This window comes from Nerophis lumbriciformis, linkage group LG27 (genome assembly GCF_033978685.3).
Source record: "Nerophis lumbriciformis linkage group LG27, RoL_Nlum_v2.1, whole genome shotgun sequence".
NCBI lineage: Eukaryota > Metazoa > Chordata > Actinopteri > Syngnathiformes > Syngnathidae > Nerophis > Nerophis lumbriciformis.
The window spans coordinates 11912107-11924868 of NC_084574.2; the positions used below are offsets into that span (position 1 = coordinate 11912107).

The following is a 12762-nucleotide window of genomic DNA, read 5'->3' on the forward strand; positions in this document are numbered from 1 at the left end:
TCTATCTGTGTTGGCCCTGCGATGAGGTGGCAACTTGTCCAGGTAGTACCCCACCTACCGACCGATTGTAGCTGAGATAGGCTCCAGCACCCCCCGCAACCCAGAAAGGGATAAGCGGTAGAAAATGGATGGATGGATGGATGATGTGTACAACTGGGATAAAGTCCATGCATAATCTTTGACCCTTTGGTGAGCTGCTCAAAATTAGGTGACCGGCTACCGGCAAGATTTCTGTTCTAAGTTGCTTGAATGGTTTTTGCCTTAAGTCAACTGGGATAGGCTCCAGGTCACCCGTAACTCTGAGGAGGACAAGCAGATTAGAAAATGAATGGATAGATGATGTGTACAACTGGGATAAAGTCCACACATAATCTTTGACCCTTTGGTGAGCTGCTCAAAATTAGGTGACCGGCTACCGGCAAGCTCCAAGTCACCCGTGACTCTGAGGAGGACAAGCAGATTAGAAAATGAATGAAATACATTTAGGAAAAGAAAATTGATCTAACAAAGTGAGAGATACAAAAGCATGGTTTGCCTTGATTTCAGACACGTAAGGTTTTGACTGCAGAGTTTGGAATGTTCTAATTTCATTCCTTCCTTTTCTTCCAGCATCATCATCATGGCCACCGTAGGTTCTGTCCTGCTGCCACTGGCTGTGGTCTTTGCCCTCACAGCCCCCACTCAAAGCTTCGACCCAGTGACCGGGGCGTCCTTTAATCACCGCAACATCACCGAAAGGGCAATCCTCAGAAAGGCGGCCGAAGTCTGTCAAAACATTGCTGCTGCAAACGGAGTTCCCTTCGACCTGACTGTAAGAACCTGATTGTAAGATGGGAGGCAACACTTGTGCCTTGAATATGTCACCTGGAAGTCTTCTATCTACATGTTTACACAAAATGACAAAAGTGAGGCTTTGGTGGCATGATGCGTTTGAAAACATGTTGCCCTTTTTTAACACCGATTTGGCCTGTTTTAACGTTGATTTATACCTTAAGACTGATGTCCTCGCCTCCAACAGCTCTCCCTGCACTGTGGCCTCCTAATGCTAGTCTTAGTTAACCAGATATTAGAAAACCAATCTCATCCTGTGCATCTCTATTCTCCATTTGTATCTCTTCTACATGTCCATCCTCACTGTCCTCAATCTCTTCTGGTCCCTGTTGATCTTCCAGTGTTTCCAACTCCTAAGTAAGAAAAGTAGCTATTGGCTGTCATAAAAGTTGTTAGAAGTTAATAGATGACATCATTGGCTCATTTGCATAATTGATTCCAATATACGCTGTAGAGGAGGAATAAGGCGGTGGGAGACATAAAAAGTTAATTTAAAACAATGAAAATTATGATAAGAATTGTAAAAAAAAAAATGTCTGTTGATTCTTAGTTTAGCTGTATTTTTCTTTGTTCTTGAAGTGTATTTCTGGTCTTGGCAAGGGAAGACGGGGCTGAGTAGTTGGATCAAAAGAGATGTCGGAGATGCTTTGCTGAACCAGAAGTTGCTTTATTGCAAGCGAGCGTCATTTAAACAGGTCTGCAGTACCCGGAGGAATCTCAGTTAAAAGTGGAGGATTCCTGACTGGAGAAGCCAAACCATCAGTTTATATATTCCTTTCTTTGTCTGTCTGGGTGTGCGCTAAGTCCAAACAGCACCACCCGACCATTCAAGGAGATGTTCGTGTGTAGTGGCTGGAAAACAACAGATGTATAGCATAACTTGTAGGCTTGACGTTTAAGGTAAACATGGAATCTCTCTGCCAGAATAGAGCTTATTAGAGTGTCTGCCCTGAGATCGGTAGGGTGTGAGTTCAAACCCCGGCCGAGTCATACCAAAGACTATAAAAATGGGACCCATTACCTCCCTGCTTGGCACTCAGCATTAAGGGTTGGAATTGGGGGTTAAATCACCAAAAATGATTCCCGGGCATGGCCACCGCTGCTGCCCACTGCTCCCCTCACCTCCCAGGGGGTGAACAAGGGTCAAATGCAGAGAATAATTTCGCCACACCTAGTGTGTGTGTGACAATCATTGGTACTTTAACTTTAACTATAACTCCGAAGCCTGGTTGTATTGCTTCTTCTCGGGAGAGAGCAAATTCCAGTCCACATGCGAATGTCCATCTAAGGCTCTTTCTCAACCATTATTTATTCTGACCTGATGGTTTGCTTCCTTCAAGTTGGATATAAACATTCACCATATGTTGAACATAATATGAGTCAATTGATTCACTTCATTCTCCATTGTTAAATTAAGTTTGATCAAAAGACTGAAGGCTTGTGATATTCAATATTCACGAACGAACCAAAACGATTGACTGGCTCATTAACATGAACGGTTGTTTTTTTTGTTTTTTTCAAATGTGACAGTGATTAAACATATTTCCATTCACCTCACTCTGTAAACCAATTAGGGCAGAAAGAGCAGCAGCTTTGCACAGAGCATCTCCTCTATGCTCGAACTGGAATGGAATGGACTTTATTGTGGTTGCACTTAAAAGTACAAGGAAATGTGTTTTTCAATACAAGCTGTCTAAGAGAATGTTACGTGCTTTCATGTCTCCAAAACATCCAACAAAGTCGCTAGATTTGTCGCCATTCACATTTGATAAAGAAAGACACCAAGAAGAGTTGCAAAGATACTTGATTTAGCGAGAAGGTCGCCAAGTTGACAACACTGAGCTGAGGTGTGTGAGAAAGACAGAGATGCCAAGACCCGCCTGAGGTTGCTTCTGATTGCTTTACATCGCGTGGTGCCTTCCGTGGTTAGCTAGATTTAGGCACAATGACTAATGGGTTCGTCTGAGATTGGTTATTTTGGTCAGTCAATCACTCACTCGAACTACAACATGGTGCGAGGAAAAAAGTATATTATTTAAAACTATAAAATAGCAAAAGGGAAAATATAAGCGTGAGAAATGTCAAGTGTGGCGTGGGAAAGTGTGAGGCTTGGGAGCCCTGGAAATGTTTGGCTGTACGATAACCAAGACAATATACGAAAACAGTGGCAAGATTTTGTCGGAAACCGAATAATTAGTGGGGCATAGTAAAACAGAAGTACTACTGTAAGTAACTGCAGGACACAACAAAATGATTCCATTGTGCAGACTCAGTGGCAGTGGCGGGCCTTGCGTTTCTCACCTAGGCCTTCAGTGATGTCCTACTTAGTCCGACTTCACCTCTCAAAATACCGTAATTGATGTCACCACATGGACACGGCTGGAGATACTATACAGAAACCCGTAGTCGGTTGATTTGTGTGAAAGTGGTGGGCAAACCATTTCACCGCCGGTGTTATGCCAAAATGTGATTGCCTGCCAAAAATCGATTTCCTTCGAGGGAACGCACACCGCTCGCTAAACCTGCATTGCTTGGCTTCGTCTGTCCACAGGTGTAAGACAAACACTTTATCTTTGTGGTTATTGTACCGGTGAGTTTTCTGTGGCTTTCTATGGGTTCGGTGCCACTTCCTGTTTTCGCAAATTGTGATTGGATACTCACTTGGGACTCCCAAGTGAGTATCCAATCACAGTCTCGTTAACGCCAGGCTTCACAACTTGTGATTGGATACTCACTTGGGACTCCCAAGTGAGTATCCAATCACAGTCTTGTTAACATCAGGCTACCTGGATAGGCTACTGTCAACAACTTGTGATCTGATTGGCTATCGCAACTGTCTGTCAACTGTATGTGTTGTCAAATTCATACGCTGACGTGTGGCTCTGCTCCCAGTGAGTGTCCAATCACAGGACGCGTAAATGTCATGTTCAACGTGAAGCCATCTAGAAGGCTTTACTGACAACAACTCGTGATCTGATTGGCTATCCCAATTATCTATCAACTGTATGTGCCCGTTCACTTACAGTGCCTAAAAACAACAGCACTGGAATGAGCATAATAGGACATGAAGGGAATATGAATACTTTTGGATATTTAGGGAAAGTATATAAAAAATTACTTTTATCTTTAATTATGATCATGATTTATGGTTATATTAGGTCAGCAGAGAAGGCCTTGCTGGCCCTGGCGTGTGTAGGAGGTGGCCATGGGTGGCATGTGCCACCCCGAGAATCTGATAGGCCACCCCAGATGCCAACCCACTCAGAGGTGGAACGATTTGAAGCATACGAACGCAGCGCAGTAGGACAGCATGCATATATCCTGCGGGTGGCAGTAGCTGTGCTCAATCCGTATATTATTAATATAATTTTACTTTTTTAAAGAGGAAATTTAACATACTATATTTGTATTACTTGCCAACTGTTGCAAGTAGTCTGAGGTAATAGCTCTGTGCTTCAGAACAGTGATCCCCAAGCACCGGTCCGTGAAAACGTTTGCTACCGGGCCGCACAGAGACATTAAATAATTTCATAACCGACCGCATTTCCTCAGACATAACTTTCGCCAGTCCCACCAGACACACCAATAAGCTTGATCATAGATGTATTATACAACTCCTGATACAAAGTCACCATTTGCTATATTTGTTACATCTCTGTTACATGGGACTAGGCTCATTAATAAACATATACAATCTAAAGGTGCCAAATCGTAGCCAAAAGCTAGGATCCGTCTGCAGTCTGCAGTAGGTTGATGACCAAAGATCAGGGCAGATCAGGAACAAAGTGACCATAGTAGTTAAAAGGAGAAATGCTAAATTGTTCCATATAATAATTGTTCTGAAGGGAAAAAAATACACATCTCCTTTGGCCTAGTAAGTTAAAGTGCTGGTATTATTGCACATCGTCCTATTACATAAGTAATTAGCAATAACGGATGTATTTACGCATGGAAAATTGGACCTAAAAAGCTAACATTAGTGTATTTATGTATGAAATATTGCACAAAATAAGAATGCATAACTTTTACAATGGAAATAGTAATCCGCAGAAATCTATTGGAACTAATGTCAAGTATTTTTAGCTTTCTTATACTGTATATGCATGCTCTTGTCCTTGACAGTGATGACAATCAATCAATCAATCAATCAATGTTTACTTATATAGCCCTAAATCCCGAGTGTCTCAAAGGGCTGCACAAGCCACAACGACATCCTCGGCTCAGATCCCACATCAGGGCAAGAAAAAACTCAACCCAATGAGATGACCATGAGAAACTTTGGAGGATACCCCGTCGAGTGGATCTAGCATAATATGTATCACCTATAACCCATCAGATACTAAAGCCAAAATAAAGCCCACGACTAGCAAAAATGAGCATAAAACAAAAGTCTATGGAGAGCTTTTTTGCAAAGGGAAAAGTCCAGGGGCTCCCACTAATTGAATGTTATGGTGAGTCTGTTCATGTATTCATTTTTCATGCACTTATTTGCTATATTTATCTGCCACACATGGAAGGCCGGTCCGTGAAAATAATGCCTACATTAAACCAAAAAAGGTTGGCGACCCCTGCTTTAGGATGTAGTATTATTTAGTGTCAGCAATTGTCTTACAAGAAGATTCAGTCCATACTAATGTAGGTGGTGGTAAGGTGCTATAGTAGAACCAGCTGACCCACGAGGAGAATGACAGTTTTATAGGTGACCCCCCTGTGAGACTCCTGGAAAAAAAAAAGTCTGTACACGGCACTGGTGTAAAACTGGGATCATCTGACGAAATCAAACTAAGTTAATCATATACAGGGCAGCAACGGGTATGGTTAGGGATACCAACTTTATGTATAAAGCCCTTTAAAACGTTTTACTTCAGTATTACTTCAGTCTTCTTATCATTAAAGTGAAAAAAAATCAGGAATGACAAGAGCGGGGAAAAAAGTATCTCTCGAACACAAAAACAAGGGCCTGATATCTGTGGTCTGTGCACACGTCTTCAGCATGACTTCGTAAGTTTTCCGTCCCCCCTTTAAAACTTTGAAGAGCAATTTTAACCATCTCTTTTTTTTTGTCTTCAGATTGATGACAGTCTGACACCTGACCAAGTAGTCCAGGCATGCTTCTCTTCAACCAGCCTCGTCTCCAGTGTTTCCTTCAATGCTGTCATTGCCGACATTTACCTAAGCAACGGCGATGTAGATTTACGGTTTGCAGGCCGTACAGAGTACCATTTTAATGACGAGACCTTCGAGATGGGACGCACCTTGATCACAGAAGGTAGAACAGAAAACACAAGACATAACACTTTCAACTTCTATAATTCGTTGTAATTATAGAAGTAAAATTAATGGCAAAGAATCAACAAACAATGTCTGAGTCTGTGAGTAATCCCAAGAGACTATTAACATTCTCTGACTGACAGAGACTCTATTGGTTTCCATTCAGGGAAGGATGCAAAAGGTACTAGTATGTCTGTTCATGTTTATATTAACATACGTACAACATAGATCAATGTAATAGTAACGCAATAAAGATTATATATAACTGTAACCACAACCACAAATAATTCATAGTAGCAACCGTTCAGATGCGAGAATATATATATATATATATATATATATATATATATATATATATATATATATATATATTAGGGCTGCGAATCTTTGGTTGTCCCACGATTCGATTCAATATCGATTCTTGGGGTCACGATTCGATTCAAAATCGATTTATTTTTTTTTCAATTCAACATGATTCTCCATTCTAAAACGATTTTTTCCCGATTCAAAACGATTCTCTATTCATTCAATACATAGGATTTCAGCAGGATCTACCCCAGTCTGCTGACATGCAAGCAGAGTAGTAGATTTTTGTAAAAAGCTTTTATAATTGTAAAGGTTAATGTTTTATCAACTGATTGCAACAATGTAAATTTGTTTCAACTATTAAATGAACCAAAAATAATAAAAATTCAACATTCTGGTGTTGCGCATAATTACTTTATTTAATTTACTTTGGATGTCATTCTGCCTCAGCTTGGCTACAGCAAACTAGCTAAATATCTTCCAGTCTCCAAATGTGACTTTTTACCGCAGTGACATTTGGCTTTAGAAAATATAAAAAGAAGCAACGCGGTTAGCTTGGAGCTCATTATGTAAAGTGCAATACAAATAAAATCTATTAATATTATTAGCAATACTGTCAGATATGGAAGCTTTAAGTGGCTAACATCTGTTAAGTGTCTGCTGTCAAGGCCAGATATTAAAATTGTAAGCATAATATCTTCTATAAATTCTTTATAAAGCATGAATACTCAATAAGAATCATGATGAGCAATTAACAATGTAATCATTCTAAGCTATTCTTTATTGATTATGACAATTTAACAAGCATTTCGGGAAAAAAAGCAGTGCTTTCTGAAAATCAAGCCCCCTAAAAATGTGTTGAACAGCCCTTCCTTATGGGTTATGATTGCCATCAATCAGATTTTTCCCTGGCTAACGGGGAACTTATGAGAGAGACGTTTGAACTGTGCTGATCAGGAACAACTCTGTTGACTTACTGACGTAAACCAGAGTACAGCAGATTTGATTGCCAACGTGGCTGAGTTGGTTCCGCCACACCTACAGTTAATTGTTACAATGGTTTTATTTCCCTGTTCCGTATTAACTCTCTGGTATTGTTCTGTTAGGTTTGTCTGCTGTCAGGGCCAGTACAAACATGGGAAACTTCATCACAGCGCGCTCTGTTCTTGGGGAAGTACTTCACACTCTGCAGGTGAGTTTGTAGAGAAACTAGTTGGCGTATTTCCCGGAGGTCAGATGCAACCAACAAACTATACATGATATCTGTACTCCTAGGACTTCTACAGCCACAGTAACTGGGTGGAGCTGGGGAACACGGCTCCTTATGACGCCTTGATCACACCTGCCCTACCTCTTGGAAATCTAGCTGGTAGGTTATTGTAAAAGGTCTGGGTATTTATAGATTGTATTTTCCAGAGTGCAGTTTTGTCGTCAGAATGACGGTGTAGTTATACCAGAAGGTTTGTTTATAAACCAGTCAAGATACAATTGGGTCCCTGTAGCGATCAGTCCTATCTGTGGCATTTTTTAATATAGAAATAAACAGATCATGATGATAAGTAGTAGTGTATACCAGTGGTGTGCCGTCAGGGCCAGAAGGCCTTCTCTGCTGGCCTAACATAACCAAAATTATAATCATAATTAAAGATAAATATTTGATGTACTTTCCCTAAATATCTAAAACAGTGGTTCTTAACCTGGGTTCGATCGAACCCTAGAGGTTCGGTGAGTCGGGCTCAGGGGTTCGGCGGAGGTCAAAACACACCCGACTCATTGTGTAAATAAAAACTTCTCCCTATCGGCGTATTACGGATACGACAACAGCAGAAGTCACACTGATTTGCAGGTGTGTAATTTGTTGTGAGTTTATGCACTGTGTTGGTTTTGTTGTTTGAACAAGGTGATGTTCATGCACGGTTCATTTTGTGCACCCGTGAAAAAACATGGTAACACTTTAGTATGGGGAACATATTCACCATTAATTAGTTGCTTATTAACATGCAAATTAGTAACATATTGGCTCTTAACTAATCATTATTAAGTACTTATTAACAGTGTTGGGACTAACGCGTTACAAAGTATCGGCGGTAACTAGTAATCTAACGCGTTATTTTTTATATTCAGTAACTCCGTTACCGTTACTACATGATGCGTTACTGCGTTATTTTGCGTTATTTTTTATGTAGAATCGGCTAGAAACTGAGAAGATCTGAGTGTTGCAGCGCTGCTGAAGAGGCGACAAAAAAGAGGCGCGCCGCGCGCTGTCTGTGTGTACGTGTGTGTGTGTGTGTGAGTGTGTGTGTGTGGGAGGGGGCGTGTCTGTGTCTACTATCAAGACGTCATGGCGAACCCCGAAGCCGAGTTTCTTAAAATGGAGATATTTTCAGTACGTTTCTTTTATCGACCACAAAGAAAAGAACATTTTAGTTGAATGTAAGTTTCAAATATGCTGAAACAGCGACAAAAACAACATGCTTCGACGAAGCTAGTAAAGAGACACACACTTCACCTCCAACAGTGGCTGGATTTTAATGAGGCACTGCACACTGAAGGTACACACACTCTGTCAATTCTCTTATATACTCTTTCATTTTAAACTTTTAGAGTGTTTGATTATCACATCACTCTAAATGTTTAGACTATAAAGTTCACAAACCTAAAGAGGGATACTAGTGGGCCAGGCTAATATTTCCTTTTCTCTAAACTAAGTGGGGAAATGTGTAGAGTGTTCTGGGCTTCAGAAATGATTTTATTTCAGAATTCCTTGAGAAAACGCCTGGTTAGGCTTTATGTATGTAGTGTGTGCCTTTCTTGTTTTACAGCTATGTTGTTATTATGCTGTTTGTTACTTATGTATGTTAAGTTGCAGCTATTTAAAATAGTTTTGTCAATTTGTTCTGGTCTGAAACAAATTGGCCCTTTGTAACATATCTTTGTCTTTGTGTGTTGTATGTAGAGCACATTGCTTAGCAGAGTTGAGTGATGCAAATGCATGTTAAGTTGATCAACAGATTGTATTATTCTCCAGTGCAATAACAGTACTAAAATGAAGGCTAAAAGGGCATTAAATGGGGCCTTAAAAAAATAAAAAATAAATATATAAGTAACTAAATAGTTACTTTTCACAGTAACGCATTACTTTTTGGTTTAAGTAACTGAGTTAGAAACTGAGTTACTTTTGAAATAAAGTAACTAGTAACTGTAACTAGTTACTGGTTTTCAGTAACTAACCCAACACTGCTTATTAATGCCTTATCCCTAACCCTCTAACCCTGGCCCTAACCCTCCAACCCTAACCAAATAACTCTAAATTAAGTCTTTGCTACTTAGAATATGTTCCCCTAGTGTCCAAAAAACTCTAAATTAAGTCTTTGTTACTTAGAATATGTTCCCCATACTAATGTGTTAACAAAAACATATAAGTGTGTCTTGAATTTGAAAAAAAAAACCTTTTATTTTTCACTAAAGAAGGGTTCGGTGAATGCGCATATGAAACTGGTGGGGTTTGGTACCTCCACCAAGGTTAAGAACCACTGATCTAAAAGTATCCATATTTTCTTCATGTAATATTATGCTCATTCCAGTGCTGTTGTTTTTAGGTTAGTTTGTATCCAATCAGAATTCAGCTAGCTTATTTTGCCATGCTGTACCAAATCTTCCCGGGGCCTTCAGAATCAACACTGCGGGCGTCCATGCACTGTAAGTGAACGGGCACATCGAGTTGATAGACAATTGTGATAGCCAATCAGATCACGAGTTGTGAGTAAGGCCTTCTGGCTGGCCTTACGCTGTGATTGGATACTCACTTGGGAGTCCCAAGTGAGTATCCAATCACAAGTCGCGAAAACAGGAAGTGGCATACGAGCCATAGAAAGCCACAGACAACTCACCAGTAGTCACAAAGAAGGAGAGCAAAATGTTGATTAGGTGGCAGATATATATTTGTAAGGCCATTTTCAAGAAGGATACTTAAGAGAAACTACATCTTGTGAGACGAGGTCGGCCGGCACCGGAAGCTATCCCGGCGGTGAAATGGTTTGCCCGCCACTTTTACACGAATCAACCGACTACGAGCGGTACCACTGGCTTATACGGCGTCGAATGTGTGCTACAAATTGTGAGTTCAAATATTTTATTTCTTAATTTTCTAATGTTTCATTTGTTTTATACAATTATTTTGATTTTGACAGTACCACGTGAGATATGTTTTAATTGCTGAAGCGGGTTTATTGAATGTTAAATGCGCCTAAACATTGTCATGTCTTTTGATCATGTTTTGTTTGGCTATGTTCTGTTTGGTTTTTGGACTCCTTTAGTTTCTGTTTACGCTCCATTGTTTTTGTCACCGTGGCAAACATTAGTTTGCACCTGATTGTTTTGACTCACGCACCTGTTGTCAATCATGACACATTATCTAAGCTTGTAGTTGCCAGGCAGTCGGCTTGGCGACGTTACCCTTGCTACCCTTGATACCATAGTTCATTCTGATCGTTTCACGTCATAGTGTCTTTTTGGTTTCATGTTCATAGTTTCTGCCTTTGTCCTAGTTTTGTTTTCTTAGCCAAGTTTGTTCTCCGCCTTGTGCGCGCCTTTTGTTTGTTCCTTTTTTGAGTAATAGATTAAACATGTATTTACCTTCACGCCGTGTCCAGTCAAGTCGTTTTGCATCTCGGGAAAACAATCCACCCAGTAATTTGCGTCACCATAGTCCACGTCGGGACAAAAATAGACCGTTTTGTACACTGTTTAGGGAGTTCAATGCCCAGTAGTGTGCAAGTGGGTTTCTGTGTAGTATCTCCAGCCGTGTCCATGTGGTGACATAAATTACGGTATTTTGAGAGGTGAAGTCGGACTTATTTCGTACATCACTGAAGGCCTAGGTGAGAAACGCACGGCCCGCCACTGGTGTATACTGACTGGTGACTGTAATGTCGATGTAACATATACATGACTATCCCAAGGTAATTCAAATGTTTATAAAAGGAAAATAGTCTTTCATAAAAGTGAACAAACCAGGTGCTACTTTTTCCAATTCAAAATAAGGCTAAACCCCTGTCCTCGGCTCTTGTGCAGCACCAAGAAGACATCAAACTTGACTAAATAGAGTAAGTAAAAGTCCGAACAAAGTTTCCGTATGGGAACCAGCGATTACTCGTTACCTTTGCAAAAAGAGCGGCATACTTCCAGGTCGAGGCACTGCGTGCCGGCCTCCACCGTGTCCAATTTCCTGCATCCCGGCAGCAGGATTGTCTGGAAAGAGACGAACGATAACATGTCAAGATTCTTGTCTGACAGCAGCGCGTCGGACATGGCAGCGACCTCACAACTTGGGTTGTACGGTATACCGGTATTAGTATAGTACCGCGATACTAATGAAGCATTTTCGGTACTATACCGTCTCTAAAACGCTTTGAATATGACCAATGTATGATCCTGTAACGACTTGATATCGGATTGATACCCAAATTTGTGGTATCATCCAAAACTAATGTAAAGTATCTAACAACGGAAGAATAAGTGATTATTACATTTTAACAGAAGTGTAGATAGAACATTTTAAAAGATAAAGTAAACAGATAATAAAAATAAATGAACAACTCGTTGCAAACAGTCCTTTTAAAAAGAGGATGTGATTGAATACTTTTAAAAGGCTACAAAATGATTTGGAGATAATGTAAACTTCTTCCTACAGATATTTTGCCTGATTGATTTTAGATCACTGTGGTTTTAATGAGATTATATACTATTTTACTTAAATTTTTTCATGAGCGTTACTGTATATATAATGTGTTTTTGGACATGGGCAATTTTCTGATCGTAAATGTGTCAATTCTGCTGCTGGAAACAACATTTTTAAATCTCAGTAAGTTTTCTGGTTAAATACAGGTTAAATAGGTACAATAAAAAAGATCAGCAGGCCAATAGAAAAAAAAGTTTTTGCTTTGCTGTCCTGAAAAAAATACATACCGTATTTTTCGGACTATAAGTCGCAGTTTTTTTCGTAGTTTGGCCGGGGGTGCGACTTATACTCAGGAGCGACTTATGTGTGAAATTATTAACACATTAGCGTAAAATATCAAATAATATTATTTAGCTCATTCACGTAAGAGACTAGACGTATAAGATTTCATGGGGATTTAGCGATTAGGAGTGACAGATTGTTTGGTAAACGTATAGCATGTTGTATATGTTATAGTTATTTGAATGACTCTTACCATAATATGTTATGTTAACATACCAGGCACGTTCTCAGTTGGTTATTTATGCCTCATATAACGTACACTTATTCAGCCTGTTGTTCACTATTCTTTATTTACTTTAAATTGCCTTTCAAATGTCTATTCTTGGTGTTGG

The 12762-nt window shown here is 39.9% G+C and overlaps 1 protein-coding gene across 1 annotated transcript in view; it reads left to right on the forward strand.

Annotated features, from left to right (window-relative positions):
* Nucleotides 1–619: 619 nt before the first annotated feature.
* The window catches only part of LOC133570298 (von Willebrand factor A domain-containing protein 7-like), a 41595-nt gene continuing 29452 nt past the window's right edge, over nt 620–12762 (forward strand). The window contains exons 1-4 of the mRNA XM_072916461.1: nt 620–811; nt 5902–6100; nt 7515–7600; nt 7684–7777. Of these exons, the coding sequence (XP_072772562.1) occupies nt 620–811; nt 5902–6100; nt 7515–7600; nt 7684–7777 (571 nt within the window). The remainder of the gene's footprint in view (nt 812–5901; nt 6101–7514; nt 7601–7683; nt 7778–12762) is intronic.